At 28.8% G+C, this 21,466-nt stretch overlaps 2 protein-coding genes across 4 annotated transcripts in view; one reads left to right on the top strand and one right to left on the bottom strand.

Annotated features, from left to right (window-relative positions):
- The first annotated feature begins 268 nt into the window (after positions 1-268).
- On the top strand, positions 269-1,628 carry LOC149055160 (uncharacterized). Its single transcript, XM_089229178.1, has 2 exons — positions 269-882; positions 972-1,628. The coding sequence occupies exons 1-2, from the start codon at positions 849-851 to the stop codon at positions 1,529-1,531; spliced, it is 594 nt and encodes a 197-aa protein (XP_089085304.1). The 5' UTR covers positions 269-848; the 3' UTR covers positions 1,532-1,628.
- Positions 1,629-6,178: 4,550 nt separating this feature from the next.
- Positions 6,179-21,466, bottom strand: part of LOC107169799 (facilitated trehalose transporter Tret1-like) — a 29,215-nt gene continuing 13,927 nt past the window's right edge. The window contains exons 1-8 of one of the 3 annotated variants that reach the window (XM_015519675.2): positions 18,065-18,345; positions 8,740-8,881; positions 8,412-8,668; positions 8,160-8,336; positions 7,874-8,074; positions 7,659-7,802; positions 7,270-7,585; positions 6,179-7,193 (exon numbers count right to left, since the gene is read on the bottom strand). In XM_015519675.2, coding sequence (XP_015375161.1) covers positions 6,922-7,193; positions 7,270-7,585; positions 7,659-7,802; positions 7,874-8,074; positions 8,160-8,336; positions 8,412-8,668; positions 8,740-8,842 — 1,470 coding nt within the window. In that variant the 5' untranslated portion in view covers positions 8,843-8,881; positions 18,065-18,345 and the 3' untranslated portion in view covers positions 6,179-6,921. Of the gene's footprint in view, positions 7,194-7,269; positions 7,586-7,658; positions 7,803-7,873; positions 8,075-8,159; positions 8,337-8,411; positions 8,669-8,739; positions 8,882-12,428; positions 12,579-18,064; positions 18,346-21,466 lie in introns of those variants that run through there. The other 2 variants (XM_015519676.2, XM_015519677.2) reach the window with 2 other exon arrangements.

Raw genomic sequence — 21,466 nt, 5'->3', positions numbered from 1 at the left:
GATAAAATTAAGAATCATTTATTTGTATGTATTAAATAATATAATTATAATTATAATTATTTATAATATAAATACAATATTTTGTCCATATAATTTACAAATTTAAAAATATTTAAAAAAAGCCGCTAGCTGATAAGCGCGGTCCACCGATAAAACCGATTGGTATATTTATACTCTATACCTATTTTGTTATGTTATTACCATGAACTAAGATATACAGGACTGGACACTGTTGGGTGGGCGGGTATGAGGGGTACGGTCAGTAAATGTTACGCCGCTCCTTTAAGTGGATCTGGCGCAATCTATGAGAATAACTTTGCAACCTAATTAAAACACAATTTGCATGCTATAAATACATATTTCAAAAATAAAACATAAATATGGTTATTTTAACACATTATAATATCATTCTATACTGTACATGCTTTAAGCATACTGTTTTAAATTGTGTATATCGTTATAACCTCCGTAAAAAATTTAAAAATGGTTAACAACTGTTCTGTGTTACTGTGTAAAAGTCGAAAGCACATTAAAAAGTACTCGATATTTCAAGCTCCGAAAAATAAAGATACTTCTGAAATATGGTCCAAAATTGTATTAACTAATAAAATGAATCAAGACTCACTCGAAGTAAGAATAAACAAATATACATTAATAATATTTTTACCTAATCATTTCATTTCTTTTAGTTATTTTTTGGAACTGTTCGCCAAGCTTCAGGTCCTAATGATCATCCTTCCACACCAACATTCATACAAATATACAAAATTCTATCTGTTTATTCTATACTTAAACCTCCTACAACCGGAAATTGTGAATTACTTAACACTGATGTACCGAAAATTACTATGATGAATATAAAAACAATATATGAAAATGATGGTTATATATTAATTTATTAATTTCTCATTTTAACATTTTAAATTAATTTAATTGAATAAAAATTTAAAAAATACTTATTTAATTTACAGATGTTTCTGAAAGATCAAAAAAAATTAAGGTATTAAAGGACTTACTTGATACATGTATTGAGAAAGGAAACATTGAAGTTGATTCAGTGTTTGATGATCATAATTATTACAAAGCTTCAGCAGTGGATTGTGTGGTCTATTATGTTTGTGGCTATATAACTAGGCAATTAGCTAAACGTTATAAGTGTGAAGAATGTACAACATATTTCAATAGTTCAACAAAAGCATCTGCAAATCCTGTAGCTGCACTAACAAATATAAAATCCAAAGGCTGGTTATTACATCCTAACCATAATTTATTTGAATTTATTAGATATATAGAAGATTTATTTACCCAGTACTGTAAATATGCTGATGTTTTTGAATTAACTGTCAACCACATGACTGAAAATAATAAACAGTTTTTGTTTCCATGCTCCCTGCATAAAACCGATGTTATGTCTGATATAATAACATATTACATTACAATGTGCATGCGGCAGTATTCAGTATTTCAAAATAGAGAGCAAAACAAATTAAGTTCAAAAAAAAAAAAATTGTCAAAACTAGTCAACACTTAATTGTAATTTTATTACTAAGTAATATTTTTAGTTTAAATGTATAATATATAAATACAGAATGATAAATATTTTAAATAATTTTCGCACCTTTTTTTATTTGGAGTTTATATATTTTATAACCAATTAACAAATGGTTAAAATTTAAAAGTTGAAACATCTATAACACTAGATCATAGTATTCATGGTAAATTAAGAAATAATATTATTCTTTATACAATGCACTAGATGTTAATGATATTCGTCGTTACTCGTTACTTAGTATTACTAAGTAATAACATTAATAAACCAATTCGTCACCAGATAGCGTAAGTTCCACTTAAAGGAGTGATGCGTAACATTGTCTGACCGGCTGATAAGGCTCTGTGTCCAGTCCTGTATATCTTAGTTCATGGTTATTACCACGGCTTTAGATAGAATGGTTGCGCGTCGATCGAAAAATAGTGGTAAGAGAAAGTGCTTACATCAATCACAGACTTCTATAATAAGTAAATATAGTAAGTCTGTGACATCAATTGACTACCTCTTAACGCGATCTAGCGGTCATATTTATAAACTATAGGATATTATTATTATTTATAATGCTTATTTTCTGCATGGAATGTGCACCACGATTTTTTTGTTGGCTAAAATCACTTTTTAATTTTTAATTATCAAAATATTATAAAATAAACCTTGATTAGTTGATTATAATTTAGCTTAAACTGTCCTCATGACTAGCTACTTTGGTACCTATTTAATCAATTAATTTAAATTGTATTATTGAGTTATAGATTGACTATATATTTCACAGTGTATATTATATTTCAATTATTTATCAAAATGTTTAATAATTACTATTGTATTTATAACTTATAACTTGTATTTCAGTATATAATTAAATATATTAGGAATTTATTTGCCCGATTTACATACTATAAAAATGTGTTGTAAATATGTACCTAGTATAATAGTAAGTATTAAAATTAAACAACGACAACATTGTAGTCCATAGAATAGTAAATGGTTGACAATGTGCAAAGAAGTAAAGTGAAACAGCCAGTGAATAATTGAAATTTGAGATACCCAAAAACAAAATTACTGTTTTTAGCACGATTTAGTAAAACATATAGAAGTCAACGCTAGATGGCAATAACTGTCCGTCAATTCATGTGAGTACATTGCATAGACACTTATATAGTCAGTAAACTTAACATACGTCGACGCGCAACCATTATCTATCTAAAGCCGTGGTTATTACCAACAATTGCAATTCAACTAGTATGCAATGTAAATTGTGGTTTCCCACAAATTATACCTAGTACCTACATAATATGCGAGTTAATAATATTCTCGAACAAATTCACAAAAAGCTCAAGGTTGTTTTATTTAATTTCGGGGGGTGTTTGAACACCCAAACCCCCCCCCTTTACCTACGCCATGTGAGCGCACTATTCGTAGTTTGTTGGCTATATTTTAATTTTCATGTAATCATGAGCTGTTGGCGTATAAAATAAAATATTAAAATTTCAAGTTTAATAAATTCCATTAAAATATAATATATCTACTAAAAAGGTCAACTTAACGATACAGCTGTCAGTTGGTAAAAATTTAATGTTCGTAACTTCAAGTGATTTTTATAATAGCCAATATGGCTATAATGGTGAATATTATACAGTGGATTCCCTCCAGCGCCGTGTTGAGCTCTACCAGTGTCACACCAGTCTACCACCCTACACTACACTTGTCCATTTTCACAAAATTTACAAAATTAACCAAATAGCATATTGCTTACCTGTGTTTTCCTAATAATGCACGCCGATGACGACGGTCTGCACTCTGCATCGACATACCTACTGATGTTCTTTCTCGGTTCTTTCCCGCGCAAAACGAGTTTTTGGGTACCTATTAAAGATTTCCGTTCATTAGTTTCATTTGTGTAATTGTGTGTGTTAATTTCCATATTAAAGTGAATTGACCAATCATAAAACATTTAGGTAAGAACATTATCTGTGCTAAAGCGTCAGCTTTTATTCGATATTTTCATTTTCGAGCAAAAATACGAGTATGTGAAATATTACAAATTAAAAATGCCCATATCTCGCTTGAAATTGAAAATATACCTATCAGAAAAACTGATAAATTTTTACCCAAACATTTGATACCATGAGTCAACGTCTGAACGTCAATTCAATCATTTAAATCTAAGGCTGCATCCGAATTGGTTCCCATACCTGAAAATTGACATCCGAATTGGTTCCCGATATTCTAGGTAAACGGAACACATCTGAATTGGTTCCCGATATTCTAATGAATAAATAATAGGTAGACAAGAAACTTTTTTATTGCGAACACGTTTTAAAAATCATATCAACAAAATTGCTATATTAATTTTTTTAAATTTTGCTTTAATATGAACTTATATGGTATTATACGAACGCCTAACCTACGAATTAGAATTTATAAAAAGTGTTTGTTGCAAATTTTTACCTTATTAATTTTTTATTAATACATACCTAACTATTATACTTATAAAAAATGAAAAATTGACGAGTTGAAAAACTATATTATTTTTTTTTTTTTTTTTAATGACATTCGTGACAAAAGCAAAATACATACCAAAATATTATACTTATAAAAAAAGAAAAATTGACGAATTGAAAAACTGTATTATTATTATTATATGTATTATTTTTTATTTTTTTTTTAATGACATTCGTGACAAATTTTTAACCATACCTGCATAATATGTAGACAGTCCTTAGTCTGTATAAAATGGGAAGGAAAATTGAAAATGCTTTTTCCCGGGAACCAATTCGGAACAACCCGGGAACCAATTCGGAAATACCCTTCGGAACAACCCGGGAACCAATTCGGATATACCCTTCGTAACAACCCGGGAACCAATTCAGACGTTTGGGAACCAATTCGGATACACCGAAATCTAATAACAGCACACTATTGAAATTACGAGAAACGAACATTTTCTTGGCTTTTACAGTAATGTAGTAGTAACATTTTTAACCAGTATGATACTTGGATATGATTTTTAAATATAATTTTAATTATTAAAATATGTACATTCTCAACTTCCCCGTTTATTTAACAATTTAATTTAGTATATGCGATTATAATTAATGTAATACGTACATAATATTTAAGCTGTTTATTATAGAATTGGCACCTTAAGATGACTTGTGATAACTAATGTCATACTTAATACGAATACAACACACCTGCACCCTACGCATCATAGGAACCTGATATAAACAAATAATTTATAGGAAAATAAAATTCCATTTCTTTGTGGTAATTTGTTCTCATTTTAGTGATCAAAAATACCCTTATGATTAAAAATAATTTATAACACATTATATTACAATAAAATACTGAATTTATTACTACTTATATTTATAGAATTTTCCATAATCTAGTTTTATCACACTCACTCCTAGTTCTGTTGTCATCTATATTATATAGATTTTTAACTAACTTTGTTTGTATACTCTGTAAGATTGTACGAATAAAAATAAAGTAGCTGAAAATAGGTAACTAACCGTTCAACTGTACTTCTGTATAGTTATAGTAGGTGTTGATATCCTTACTCTATGGTTGAAAGTAGGTACCTTTTTTTTTTTTTTCCCGTTTGAACCGAAAGCAGGGGAGGATCTGTGTGAACATTACTACTCCCCTGCTGCCATCGTTTATTAATGTTTAATTAAACGCTAATACATATACATTGAAAGTAGGTACCTGTTGTTGTAAATTAAGTGACTGTAATAATCACTATACATATATTACATATATTTAAAACGATTTTTTTTTTTGTACTTTAGTTATATAAGTAACTATTTGCGATGAACTTTTTATAGCAGTGGCGCCGAACTCAATTTTTATAGGTGGGGCAAAGTACAAAAATTAATACCCACGACCCACCCCTGCACCCAGATGGCCCCACTACTTGCTCTTTCGCAACGTAAAAGGTCATAAACTTTTTCTAACTTTATATAACTTACTATAGGTAGTGAAAGCGTTTTATGTATCACAACATCTCTCATCCACACCCACGACCACCCTGACCACCTGGAACCTACGACCCACCCACCCACTTTTAAAGGTGGGGCGACCGCCCCACCTGTATATAGGGTTCGGCGACTGTTTTATAGAATTGTCAAGGTTTAATAAAAAAGATTTAATTTTTATTAAAATCTTTAACAGTAGTTGGTGCATAATTATTTGCAAATCAAGAAGTGTATGATTGATGAGTGATGAACTGATGACCCACTCACCCACTGTCGGAATGCAACGATTAGTGATACCATGCGATGTGTCGCTTCTCGCTTATGCCCATTAGTCATACCCACCACTACACAACTGTATATATTGTGTCGCACGAGATAAATATTTGAGCATTTTGAGTTAATTATGGCATATATATGGGAAACTTGTTTACGTACATACTTAGGACATTGGCCATTTCACATAGACGCGTCGGGTGTTTTAGTGTTTTACATGACAAATAGTTAATTTCTTTCATAGTAAAATACGGATGTTATGGTTGGCTGTGTATTATGTTGTATATGTATTTAGTGAGTTGTGAGTTTAGCTATATTATATGTACATATAGCAGGTCTACGACAAATTCATAACATTTAAATAATAAAAATCAAGTTTATTCAATAAAGATTTTATTTCTTTATTGGTAGGTACAACATAGTACAATCATATAATAAATTAAAAACTTAAAAAAAATTAAATAAGTAGGCACTTATTAACTAATATTGCATTGGACTCTCATTCGTTTGGTTACACACATTTAGCATAATATAAAATAGCTTTAGTTATACCAAAGTATCACAGATTCAAATCACCAAAACATGTTAACCTCTAAATTGCTAGTTACAACAATGTTTATGGCGAATTTACACTTAAAAGAAAACATAAAAAAAAAACATAATTCAGAAATTAATATAATTGATCAGTTTATAACAATGAAATGGTTAAGTATGTTCATAAATAAAATATAATGATATGATGATATTAAAATTGATAAATATAAATATAGGTATATATGTCTATATCTGTCAATATAAATAATTCCCTAGTTCAAAATGTTTCTCATTGTTGAAGTGTAAAAGTATACTTTACAGCCATAAGTCATATTATGCTGTAAAAACGAGATAATGTTTACAAGTCTGCCTTCCTGCAACTATATATGATAATGATTTCACTAATGATAATGCGATAAATAATTGTCTATAAAAAGATAAAGCACCCTTAAACAGATGCAATTATCAATTCGTTTATATAAATTAATGATTCATATTATTATTGATTCAATAAAACAACCATGTTTAATACTAATCGGGAAGGTAGAGATGGAACGTGTTTCTAATCCTTTAGTAAGGTTTAGTTTAGTATTTTCCTTTGGTGTCGATGGAAGCATTTGCATGTGTTGGTGGTGTGAGATCACTTCCCGCTCCAAGCATTTCTTGAATTTCATCTATCGTCTTGCCTTTAGTCTCGGGAATGATGCAAATTACGAAGAACGTACCAAATATGGAGAACAATGTGAATAACCAGAATGTATTGTATATATGGATGGCAGCTACCAACGACGTAAAGAATTTCGTGACAACGAAAGCGAAGAACCAGTTGGCTAGACAGGCGATGGAACAAGCAGTACCTGAATATTTTAAATCAAAATGTATAAAATATATACGTGTTGAAAATTATTGAAAAGAATAAAAAGAATAATTCACCTTTGATTTGTGCCGGGAAGATTTCACCAATCAACATCCATGGTATGGGACCAAAACCAAGAGAGAATAGGATTATGAACACGCACAAGGACACAAGTGGAATAAATCCAATTGATGATACATCGTATTCGTTAGCCTTCATGTAGAAGAAGGCACCAATTAGCAACGTACAAATTGCCATGACGACAATTGAACACAAAAGAAGAATTTTCCTTCCTAATTTGTCAACGATCAGTGTAGAAACATAGGTGGCCATTACCGACATAACTCCAACGATGATTGTGGACGTATTTGGTTCCATTGCGCTGCCGGCTTCCTATAAACAACAAGTAGGTTAATAAATAACTAATAAATTTAATATTCAAACAAGCTTTGTGCGTATATTTTACTTTAAAGATAAACGTAGCGTAGAATATGACAGCGTTGCATCCAGAAAATTGTTGCAAAAGCATAACTCCGAGACCAATAAACAAACCGCGTTTAGCTGGTGTTGTTTGGAATGCTTCCATTAACGGAACTCTTTCCCTTTCAGTCTGAAATGAATTATTTACAGTTCAATTGCTGTTTTATTATAAATTACAGTTAATATAATATATTTATAAACCTTCGCTAACGAGTCTTGCATTAAAGACAATTCTTGGTCAACTGTGCCATAAGGTCCGCGGAAATATCTTAAAGATAAACGAGCTTTTTCGACGTTTCCTTTCATGAGATGGAAGATTGGACTTTCTGGAATTAAAACCATTAGAGCCAGGTATACGACTGGAATGATAGCACAAATAATAGAGAGGCCAAATACATCGAACTGTAAAAAATTATAATATACATATTATTAATCTATCATATCGAATATTGCAAAGAGTATATTTTATAATATAGTAAAAACTTACATAAGATCCTATGATATAGGTGAATAAAATTCCCGCGGTGACTTGTAACTGGAAATATGTACCCAAAGTACCTCGAATTTCCTTTTCAGCTATTTCAGAAGTGTACAGGGGTACAATAATAGACAACGAACCAGTGGCGAATCCAGTCAAAAGTCTGCCAATACAGATCCACGTCACCTAGAAGAATTAATTTTGTGTAAAGCACGTGTCATTGGAAAAAACAAATGTTTCCATAAAGTTGTTTGTACTAACAGATTCTGCCCATATTATCATTGCCCAACCAACAAGTGTTGGTATGCACACCATCAACATCATGTTTTTACGTCCCAATTTGTCGACTAGGCCAGCTGTAACCGGACACCCAAGCATGGCACCGAGTGGCATACACGCTCCAATCCACGCGAGACTCTCGTTCGACACAACGAATGCATACTGATTGTTTTCTATCATTGGACCAGCTGGAGCTGCCCATCCTAAGGCCGTGCCCGCGATGAACCCACCAATTGTCGCTATATTAAGTATAGGTAAATAAATAACAAATTATATTGATTTAAAGGCTATTTTTTTTCTTATAAATTACCAATAAAAGCAGCCAAGTATTGAGTCCATTTTTGATTTCCAATTCGTGCTTGTTGTTCTTCAACCATTGCACGCTGGGTCATAGCGATTTTTTCTGAAGTCATTTTTAACGAGACTTATTTGACACTTTGAAAGTAATATTTCTGTAACAGAATAAAAATAAACGATAAGTTACTAATAAGTAATCGAAATCATAAAATCCAACAACATTGATTTAAATTCTTGGGAAATTAAAATTTTAAATATGCCTCATTTACAGGCAAAGCAGTTTGTTATATGATCATTATTAACGAGTTGTATTCGGCCGTTAAAAGTGCTGATAATTTGATATTTTCATACCATGTTTGTTAAACCATCCAGTTGATGCGTGGCAAAACGCAATATTAGAGTGGCAGAGACCTCTGCATTTTTTAAGATGCGTTAGGCGATTGCCGGTTTATAGGTAATGGACAATGGTATTAATTTAGTAACTAGGCTTTTAACATTTTCCTCGAAATATAGTTAAAATATATGTATTTATCAGGTTTTAGGCGTCGGTGGGTTGGTGGGCACCTAAGCGAATACCTCTAAAAGAGGTCGCCTTCGCCAGGCAACGTCGCCTAGCTGTGATACTGTAGTCGGTAAATGCAGTAGTTACACATTTGTAAAACAGTAACACGATCATACCAAAGTTATACTATATAGCGATCACGAATATTCGTTATGCGCTTATTATTGAGTTTTATCTTTGTGAATCTCGCAATAACTTATTCTTGTGACTGCACACTACATGACGAGCTTATAAAAAATTGTTTTTATATTATAATTTGTAAGTATAATTTTGTATAATTTGCACTCGAATAGAAACACATCAATTACCATAGTTATCAAGTACTGACTAATATGGTAACCTGATAATCTTTTATACCTATACCGTCAATAGACAGTAAATATATATATATATATACAATTAATATACCTCCATACAGGTTTTTTTAAATGAAATAGCAAAACTTTTGTTGATATATGTAGGTACTTGTATATTATCATAATTAGAGCACGGATTTATATGCATTGAAAACCAACCTAATATGTGCTAAAAATCTTTAATATGCATCAAAAAAACTAGCAAAAAATGTAATTAAAACATCATATTTAAAATTATGGAGCCCTACTATGAATACTATTCTTCATTTTTTACTGAAATAATGTCAATGGTGAATAGTCATAATTGAAATTTTTTTAATTATTCTTATCTTAGCTTATCTTATCATTACTTTACTTATTATTGATCTAAGGTCTAAAATCTTTGGGAAAACCGACAACCGTTTATACCTACAAGTATACCTAATAATTTATTTTAGTATTAACCGACACTATAAAAATATTATATTTTTTTCTTATTTTACAAAAGTATATATTTTAAAATTAAAAAAAAAAAATAAACATCGAAATATGCACTAAAAGTGAAATATGCAATTAAAATTGTAAAATAAGACCTTAAAATAAAAATAAAATACATAAATATCAAAATATCAAAAATATATACTAAAAAAGTTTCGTTTTTCAAATCATAATGTTATATGAAAATGAAACAAATGTTATACTCATTTAGCATATCATACAATCAACCAGAATAAATATGCAAATGCAAAAAATCTGCTATACATTATAACTTATAATGTATATTAATATATAGCATATAGCATATTAATAAAATAATAATTTTTTTCGTAAGAAATTAAAATAATTTTTTTTTGTAAATTCCTAAACAAGCACATCACATGCATATTTACTAATATTTTAAAGTTTTTTATGTCCAATAAACATGAATTTACATCCTTTAGAATTTTTAAATGTATTGTTTGCATGGATTAATCGTAGGTATAGCAAATGAAACATTTTATCAACAACTTGTACATGATTTTAAGAATGTATTGCATTAGAAAACATTCTTGTAAAAAGGATTCGTGTAAGCCATCATATCAATCAAATATTATTTTAAATACATGTGGACAAAGAACAGTTAAAACTTTCTATTGCATATATTTCAGATGTATTTAATTAGCACGCGCGTTGTGTGTTCATGCAATATGCGAATGTGAAAATCACAAAGAAATATGTTCGATATATCAACGGAGCGTGGAAACATTTGAATAATGTTATGTGTTTTATGTACTAAACTAACAGTATCTTGGTATAAAAATAAAAATCTGTTGATTTATTTGAAGGTCATTTAAGACGTCGTAATTCAATAAGATTGTTGTAAAGCCAAAACAAAAAATAAAGAATATACATTTTTTTTTATTTATTATTTTAAAATGTATTTTACGTTGTTTAGTCCTCGTTCTATATAATATTATTTTCGATAGAATGATAGAAAATAAATTTATTACTTTATCATATAGTTCACATCATAAATTTATGTTGTTCTATTTAATTAAGTTTTGAATTATTCAAAAGGTTTATTTATTATACTCATAATATGGGTATTGAGTACAGGTATAGAGCGAATCGATTTCATAATTTTTGTTTTATTATTATGTGAACATAATACAATATTATGATACAAAAGGAGTATTGGTCTTAGGTCAAAGTTTAAGTACAGCGTAGTTTTATATTTTAATACGATTTATACAAAGCTTTAATTTTCAAACAAGTTTTCAAATCAGTACCTCTATATACAGAATTACAGACATGTATTTTATCGACATATGTGAAAATATATAATTAAATACCGCATTTGGTGACGAGGAAAAAATGTGTGTTGACGAGATTCAATGCCATTATAAAAGTGTATATCTATAAGACAAGACAATTTTATAACTTATATTTTTGAATGTTATAAAATATTAGAAAGAACATAGGTAATCATCAGGAAATAATTCTTTATTATGTAAGTAAAAAAATTATTTTTGACAAATTTAACGAACCGCATAGCCGATCGTAATTATTGTGTTTATGAATGCGGAAAATAATCATTAAAGACAACATTAGGCGATTTAAAAAATTTAAAAATGAAAAATAGAAATAAGGTTATTAAATAAATACTACGGCGTACGTTTACAAGCAGGTAATATGATTTATTCTGACAGAAGTACACAATCATGCACACCAGGTACTCGCACAATTATTAATAATGGTCCTTTAAGTGTTAATTTAATACTACATAATTTAAATTGTAACATAAACTAAAATTCCATTCAAACATGAGTTTACTATGTACACCTAATCTACACGAAATTGTAAGACTTGTAACAATTATATTACCTACTTATATATTTTTAGGCTGCAGTTTTAAAAGAATTGAATTCATTTAAATATAAAATGTATTAAATCACAGTAATTAAAATATTTCCTAAAAAAAATAAGTGTTTAAATTTAAATTTAGTATTACAGTAGAATCAAATATACTTGATTTATTTATAATTGTCAAATATATTTAAATAATTATTGGAAATCTTGACACAGTTTAATTTGTCTACAGTCTTCAATTATTATGAAATACCTATATCATAAATGTAATTTAATTCAACTAATAAGCCTCTGATAAGTAATCATAGTTGAATAAAAAAATATTACTTGAATCTTATTTTAATAACTATTAACTGTTGTCTTCTAATAAAATCGCATAAACTTATTTTAGGATATTATCTAGGTATTAATAATAAATTTAATAAAACGAAAAAAGATTTAAAATGTATTACTTACTGTTTGTATTTATAGTATTAACTGTTGTGAGGTAGTTCAGTAGTCAAATGGAGTAAGTAGAGTGTTAGTTGTCATTATAAATTAATAATTAGCAAACTAATTGTATGTTGTCATAAAAAATTAAAATACGTCATATATCACCGTACGGCTTAAGACACTAATTTAGATTAAAAACGGTAATTCTTCCTAATACCCTTTTTGCACAATACTTTTGTATCTAAAATCATAAATTAATCTCAATTCTATTGGATTATGTTTTAAATATTATCTAAGTAGATAATGTTAATTCATATAAATTCCAAGTGCAGTTTTTATTATACTCAATCAATCAATGAATTTTTTATCGAAAATAGAGCTGCCAAAACACTTAATAACTTAGATTTTTTTTTATTTATACACAAATGACGATCAATAAATAATCTTGCCGTTTTTAACGAATGCTAATGTAGGATAACACGCAATTATGTGGTTGGTTATCGATTAGGTAGTGTCTTTACACTTAGCTATAGTACAGTATAATATTATATTATGATGATTACTAAGTTATTTATTAGCTATATTATTTGCGTAAATTTAATACAAATGCAAAAAAGAATGGTATAAATATACAAATATTTATATATAATATAATAATAAATAATATTAATTATTAATATATAATAATAATATAATATACCTATATATAATAGGTACTAGACAACTATTTAGAATTTGAAATAGGTACCTACTTGAATTATTTTATGCGCATTATTTTCTAATTGAACTTTTAACAATTTAATTTTTTACTAATCGTTTATTTTTGATAATTACGAGTATTATCCCTAAGAAATATTAATTTTCAAATGCATGGTTTAAATAGATATATGGTATGCAAAAAGGTGCCTTAAGTGAAGTTTATTTTTATTCTTAAATCAAAATTATTTTTAATTTTATTTTTTATGCTGTCAATAAAAATGTTATGTTATAAAAAGCAATTTTCATTGAACCACGAAAATAAGTAACAAGTAGATGCCATAAAGATTCCATGCGCTATCTTTGTATACCAAAAAATCGAATTTTTTTCACAATTTAAAATTTTAATGTATAAGAATTGTAAATGGTAATCAGAACATCATTTTAACTAATGTCTCCTACAGTCATAGATAATATAAGTATATATTTTTATTTATATCATCTATGCCTGCAGCTGCCAAGCAGTATTTAAGACCAATAAAATAAATAAATATACTAATTAAATAATTTAATTATTGTAATACATTTTTATTAATTTTACTTACATTTTATTTGAAAATAACTCCAAAATCATTTTAATAGATACATAAATTAATGGAACAAATTCAAAACATCTAATAAGCAATATAATATATGTGATAAATATTTAAATGGAATGATTTCTGTGAGTTAAAATATATAAATATATAGAATGATAAAAATAAATTATCATTATATATTATGCTTTAAATTATATACTGTAATCCATAGGTACCTAACTGTGTATTATATAGATAATATTTTTATGGCAAGAGCTATTAACTGTTCTTGTAAATTGAATTATTTCTAAAACAATATGATAAAAATTTAACATAAAAAACATCCAATTTGTTATATTGTATAGATAATAAAAATATTACATTTTATTACTTTTATAGGTACTATCATTATCGTATATGGAAGGTAATTTATAAAGAATATTAATAACAATTTAATAAATGATTCATGATTCATAATCATCTAAAATTATAAATATTTTTTTTATATTAAGTTGCTATGAACTTTTATATCAGTTAAACCGAATTCACATTTAATCCACGCTAAAAAACAATTGTATCGAAAGCGAAATAATGTAACTCACGTTTGTGTAGATATTTATAATTTTGATTATAAGTTTACGTATTAAAATTAATTGAGGAAATACTTAACGCCGAAATGTCCTTGAACGAAAAAATGCTCCAAATAGTTTAATCATTACTGGCTAATAAAATTGTTTATCCTAATTAAACCTTAAAATAATAATGATTCAAATGTATCTATTGTAAGGTTTAGAGCACAATTATCGTTTTTAAATCACGTCAAATTAATCAGGCGAATGAGGACATAATTAAAGCCGAAAAAAAAGTTTTCAGCTTTAATTATTTAAAATATAATTTCAGTAATATTGTAAAATAATTTTACGACATATTTAAGTATAATAATTGTGTATTCATTTAGTTTCGATTTACGATTGGATAGGAAATATTATACCTACCTAATGAAGGTATAATAAGTTTTATTATTTTCTATACCAAAGTCATTATCAGTTCACCATTACTATTAGTTTTTTAATATTATTTAGCGTGCTTATTCAATACTTCAATAGCTAGACTGTTGAAGAAATACCTATTTAGACATGAAACCGCAAAGACGGTATTCAAATGCGGTAAAACCGTGCGGAAATGTTTGTAGATAACCATTCTAGAGAAATATAGTGATTACTAATTAGTTATAATATTCGCGATGCAAAATAAGTATTAAATATCAAAATATATGCTTATTATATCGAGGAAATAGGAGATAATAATAGTATTTCGGAATTTCGCATCAGTCATCGACCCATTACAGCTAACACAGCCAAGGATGTCATCTTTATAATAGCAATCGATGTTGAAAAAAAACCCAAGATTATATTTTAGTATTTTACATGCGTATTGTATGCAAATTGCATCGATTGTTTATCGAAAGAGAGACATTTTAACGACAGCTGGTGCACTATAAATACAAAATATTTTGAAATTGTTTAAACAATAACATTTTTTTGATGATCCGTAGGGAAAAATAACCTCCGGGCCCCGAGCAATAAATAAATAATACTCGTGTATGGTACTACTATGTTGTACCTATGGAGAAATGGTAACGCATAAACAACTTTCCAATGAAAACGATTGGTATAAAGTACACTGCAAGAAATTGAAAATGTGCAGTGCGTGTTCCATATCATGGATGTCAAACGCATTCCCAGTAAGGTAATAGATGTGCGATTATTCATTTAGCCAAGACTAAAGGATTTCAGTTCTGTTTAAACTGCGAGCAAAAACCGCGTTCAGATGAAATGCATTAGTGTATATTAAAATTGTAGTATGAATAAATAACAATAATATCTATAATTTAAACGGTTTGCGTTTGAATTATTTGAATTCCCGTGTCAACAGCAATTAGTAATACGGATTTCATGTAAATATCAAACTACTTATTTTCGCAATGTGTTGCACCCACGAAAAACCAAGAAATCGTCGTATATCTTAGTGCAGAACTCGATATCAATGAACCTGTGGATCGATCACGGTGAATGTTCAACGTTTCGACGAGGGTCAAGTTCTATCGCGGGAATTATTATGTTATACAGGTATATGTAGCATACAGCATATGTCGCCGTGAATGATCTAATGGTCTAAATATGGCCGCTTAATTATTGTTCTGTATCGTTTGCTAATAAATTAAAAATAGTTGAAACCAGTAATCCTTGAAGTAAAATAATACTACCAAATTATAATTTTTAAAATACCAATATACCTCTAGGAACTGCAACGTTATGCAGTATATTTATACCCATATAAACGTTTTGTTGCAATTTAATCAGTATGGTGTATATTTTATTTAAAACACAAAAATCATCTTATATGATAAGGGGATATAATTAATTATATAGGTAATGAGCTTCCTGATGAATATCAAAATCTAACACCTTTATTTTTATAAAATGTACTCTATTATATTTGTGTTGTCATTTTTGTTAACGATAAAATTGTATTGTTTTGATTACAGTATATCGATACATAAAAATCGCGATTTTCAAAATAAAACAATTTTTAATAATTTAACCAATTGTTCGCTAAAGTTAAAACTTGAGGAAATTTGTTCGCTGACTTTTGCTGTAAGTGACAATTTTAACTTACACAAAATATTATTTATATTACTATCCTAATAACCTAAATATTATATTATTATAATATAATATATTATAATTTTATTATAATTATTACTATTGTATTAATTATTAAACGATCTACACTAGAAATACGATCATATGCCAAGTACAAATAGATTGTACATTTTTCCCGGTTTATTGAGATTTAATGATTTTAAAAATTACAAGTAAGTTAATGTTATGAACATTTTATCTTTAGATAGTTACCAAAAACCAAAAACCGGAGGGTTATAGTTATAATATACTCGTATACTGTAGTATTTTGAAGAATTTTACTATATACATAGGTGTACAAAATAAATATACATATATCTTATTTAATAATAGTTAGGCAAACTATTTTTTAAATATCAGCCAGTAGCCAGTTGCCAGTTAATTAATTTCGTAAGTTTTTTATACATCTCATTACATGAAGTTTACAAGATGACTGTATAATGTATTTATTATAGGTACCTAACCCACCATGAACGAGGAAATTAATACTCTTCGCCTATTCAAAGTGTTTCTAAAGGACTTTTAGAACAATTGTTTTAAACATGTATTCAATTTAATAATATAGAATGTACGTGTTGCGCTAATGTGAATATATACATAGGTATATATGCACATGTTTTTTTAACAAAAATTAAAAAATTAAGAACGATTCATCTTTTATTTAAAATATAAAATCATCTTATTGTATAATAAGCTTCCTGATGAATATTAATATTTAACACTTATTAAAAAAATTTACTATATACTATTAATTGTATTGTCATTGATGTTAACCTGAAAATTGTATTGTTTTAATTACAGTACATAAAATATCCTGAATCATTTATATGAATGAACTTATATTTATATCGATGCATTCTAGTAGTATTAATTAGTAAGTATCTATACATTATAACATATTTAAGTTTTACAGTACCTAATTATGATTTAAAATATAGGCACCTATTATACTATAAAATAACTCATTGCATTTATTAAATTATAAAATAAGGACTTTTTTGATTTCAAAATCTGAATGAAGTAAGTATAAATATTTAATATTTAAATATTAACCAAACATTTTTATACATAGGCTTTTAAACTAGAAAGAAGCAAAATAAAGTTACAATCCAATCGTTGATAAAAGAAAAAATATGGATTAGTTCTTAAAGACCATATTATGCGTTTTAAGCTACAATTTATTCATAATATACATGCTTTTAGTATTAACTTGATATCTAAATAGGTATTTTATGAATTGATGCTTCAATATGAGGCACCAAGTAGTAATGTAGCTATAATAACATATTTATTATAATTATATAATAATGTAATAGATTGCAAATGGACTTCCACTTCCGTAAAATTTGTTTCCTACATTTTGTCGTGTCAAAATCTATCGAAAACTATAAAATCATTGATCCACTAAACGAATGAACGGAAAACCACAAGAGTCTCCTTAATACTATTATTTGACTTATTAGGTATAAATGTTAAAATGTATAATAATATATATTATGTATTAATATTATGGGCGTACGGTTAACGCCGCCGTAGAAACGGGTCAACAATAAACCCAACGTGTAATTCGTTTGCTATACCAACTGCAAGGCAATAAACCATTAAATGATTCAAACGGATAGCAATAACTGTATAGATATAATTGTTAATATAATGTTTTTTTGAAATCGTATTATAATACCTGATAAATAATGCGCTTGGTACGTTGCGATTCGAAAACGAGTTGCTATATCGTCATATATATGTATATATATATATCGTATTCGGTCGGGGAAAACGGTAGCTGTTGTCGGTTTAGGCTCAAAACGTTCTCTCGATCGGATCTCTTGCAGTCGCCTTGATCGGATCGAATAGATATCAGAAATCCAAAACCGCTTCGTGTAGTAGTCTACCAATTTCGGGCGAGCCAAAATGAAAACTGTCAACCTTCTCGAACCGCAGTCAACACAGAACTAACTGACTAGTCTGCCGTGTCCCGGCTTAATATATTGCACGCGCGCGTAATAATATTATCGGCCGTCGCCGTATTTTCTTTCTCGCTTCCTCATAATCTGGTTGTTATTTTATTGTTGCGGATTCAACAAGATGTCAAGATATCTTGTACGCGGTGGCCTAGCCTTCCTCGCGAAACCACTCCGTCCTCCTGAGCTTGACTTCTAGGCCTAACCGCGATACGGAATCAGGAAGCGCGGTCGTTTCCATAGTTTAATGGCATTTTATTGCGACGTATTATCATCATCACCATCATCGTCGTCGTCATACACACCATCATGTAAATTATATATATTATGAAGTTATATTATTATACTACGCAATACGTATATAATATATTATATTCCATGTATTGAAATATATAGTTGGTAGACGATGCCCTTCCGAGACCAAATGGCATTTTTGACATCTTTCGACTCGTCTAGACTATATATGATATATAAATACAATAACATGGACACGCGAATTTATCGTAGTTAAATTTTTTTTCGACAGCATTGAAACCAGGTAGATTGATATCGCACAGTGACCCGTAGTAGTTTATAACATAATAATACGAAGTTACTACATATTATGTGTTTTACACTATATACATATTATATTACACGACATACATCAAAATCGCATAAAAACCGATTGTGGTAGGTACTACATACATAATATTTTTATTATTGTTGCTACTTCTTGTTTTTAATATATGTTTAAAAAAAATATGTGGGCATGTACACAAAACACATCAAAATGATTGAACCGGCCTTGGCGTGCCCTGCACCCCGCTACGTGTACCTACCTACATAATATAATATGTTATACACAATAATAAGTACTCTAAGCCGCGGGAATTCAATCTACAGGACATAGGTACAAGTGTATAAAAAACCCGTTCAAGACTTCAGCACGCAATGTATTTTTTTCGCCAGTACGCAGATATATTATCGATCTCATTAGAATCTTTTCGAAATCTTGTACTATACATTATACTACTTCGAGAGCACCCATTGAGGTAAAAGCGACTGTTTTGACAGAAAACGTGACATTTGAACGGAATGTTTATCATTACGATTAGTTCCAGGATTGTGACCAATTTTTGAACAATTGCTGTATACATAATTTTAAGAATACTGCTAGCTTAGTATTAGTAACGCAGTACCTATAAGGACTTCACTACTTCAGACAGAAAAATCTATTCCAATCGTCAATTGCTTTTTTATTGACAAGTTTCTGCAGCAGTAACATAACCCGATGTAGGTAATATATATGTAACAAACATGCTGTAGTGTTGTAAAGATATATTCTAATTATAAAAATTTGGTATTATTTTTATGGGTTAAATATATATTATATTTTAGAAGTGTTTGTGCAATTACGAGTAGGTATATGCATTTTATACAGTTTTGTAATAAAGTGAATTGTAGGTAAGTACCTAATACTACCTATATATATATAACACTAATTAGAGCAATATTAGAAACCACAGTTTGTTAATATAAACATAAACTTTTTGAAAATGTTCTGATCAATAAACTTATAACTTTTTACTGTATAAAAATAGATTTATTAGATTTCAATATCAAGCACCAAAAATGCGAAAGACAATTATTTTAACTTCTTGTTAAAATAATCCAAGTTGACTTTTATCCTTTTAAAAAACACTATAATGTTAGCATACCCACTTGTAATGTTTAAATAATTTTATAATATGGTGAGTGAGAGTGATGACTAAACATTTTAAAAATTAAAATCAAATTTGTATTGTATTTTTATGTATTTCTAATATTTTATTTCATTAAATTTCACTCCTATCCACAACTTTAAATAACTACACTTCTTCCTAAAGTAGCACTATCTTTTCTTAATTTACTATTATCCATACCTAAATTATTAATCATAAATTGTGTAGTTATTAAATTTAAGTGTTAGATATATTTTTGTTTGGAGGTTGGCGACTGTAATGAACTGGATGATATTTTTTATGGATTGAGGGTGATTGCTTAGTATTATCTGGTAGTGATTCGGGAAGGTTGTGGCTTGTTCGGCATTCGGTGAGGATGTGGCTAATGGTGACTTGGACACCGCACGATGGGCACATTGGAAGTTCTTCCTTGGAAATTATAAGAAGCTGTGAGAAATTTGAGTGGGCCGATTCTGAGTCTAGTTATTACGACTTCAAATTTTCTATGGATTTCGATGGGGAATTTCCAATAGTAGGTATTATGTTTAATACGATTTAATTTCGTGTAGTAAGATTTCCTCTTCTGGTGCCATCTAAGTTGACATTTATTTGTTATAAGCGTTCATATTCATTGAATAGAATGATTTGTGTATACGATGATAATGGGGAGGTGATTGTAGTTTTAGCTGCAAGATCGGTGAGCTTAATTTCTTTTTATGTCAAAGTGTCCAAGAATTCAAAAGAGTTTAATTTTTAATTTATTGTAGTTCTGTAGCGGATAAATTTTATTGTGAATATGTAGGCCAATGTCTGATGGGTTATATGGTGTTTATTATATTATTGATAGCCCTGAAGGAGTCGGTGAAAATAATAGCGTCTTGTAGGTAGTGATCAGTTATTTGAGTACTTTAAGTATGGCAAATTACTCTGTTGAGAAGACTGAGCAGAAGTTGGGGAGCTTGTACATGAATTCTGCGTTATTCTAAATTACTGCAGCTCCAACCCTGTCTTGGCTTTTGGAAGCATTCGTGTACATTTTTTCACTTATGCTATTTTGAATTATGTGGAAGTATTTTTTTTTTGTAGGTAGCCGGGGGTGTATTATTTATTTTTTAAATTGAAAGTTCAGTGAAGATTTCGATGAGATTTCTCCATTAGAGGACTGATCCTCTGATCTACTCTGAAGTAGGAGTAATAGTGAGTACTTTAGAAATATCTAGATTGTTCTCTTAAAGCAGTAGCGTTGATAACATTTGAAAAGTTCGTTTGAAATCGAGAGTGGAAAAGGTACTTACTAATTTTAATTGGAGATTTAATGTTATTTTGAGTCTTCTCAAGTCTTCTTATGTCAGGTGAAGGTGTACGGGCAACGTTATAAATACTAGGTATTGGACTTGAATGGTATTAGGCGCCGATTGA

This window comes from Diuraphis noxia, unplaced genomic scaffold, assembly GCF_037042655.1.
Source record: "Diuraphis noxia isolate RWA-SAM2 unplaced genomic scaffold, SU_Dnox_SAM2 contig0005, whole genome shotgun sequence".
NCBI lineage: Eukaryota > Metazoa > Arthropoda > Insecta > Hemiptera > Aphididae > Diuraphis > Diuraphis noxia.
This window is presented reverse-complemented; position numbering and strand designations above follow the sequence as displayed.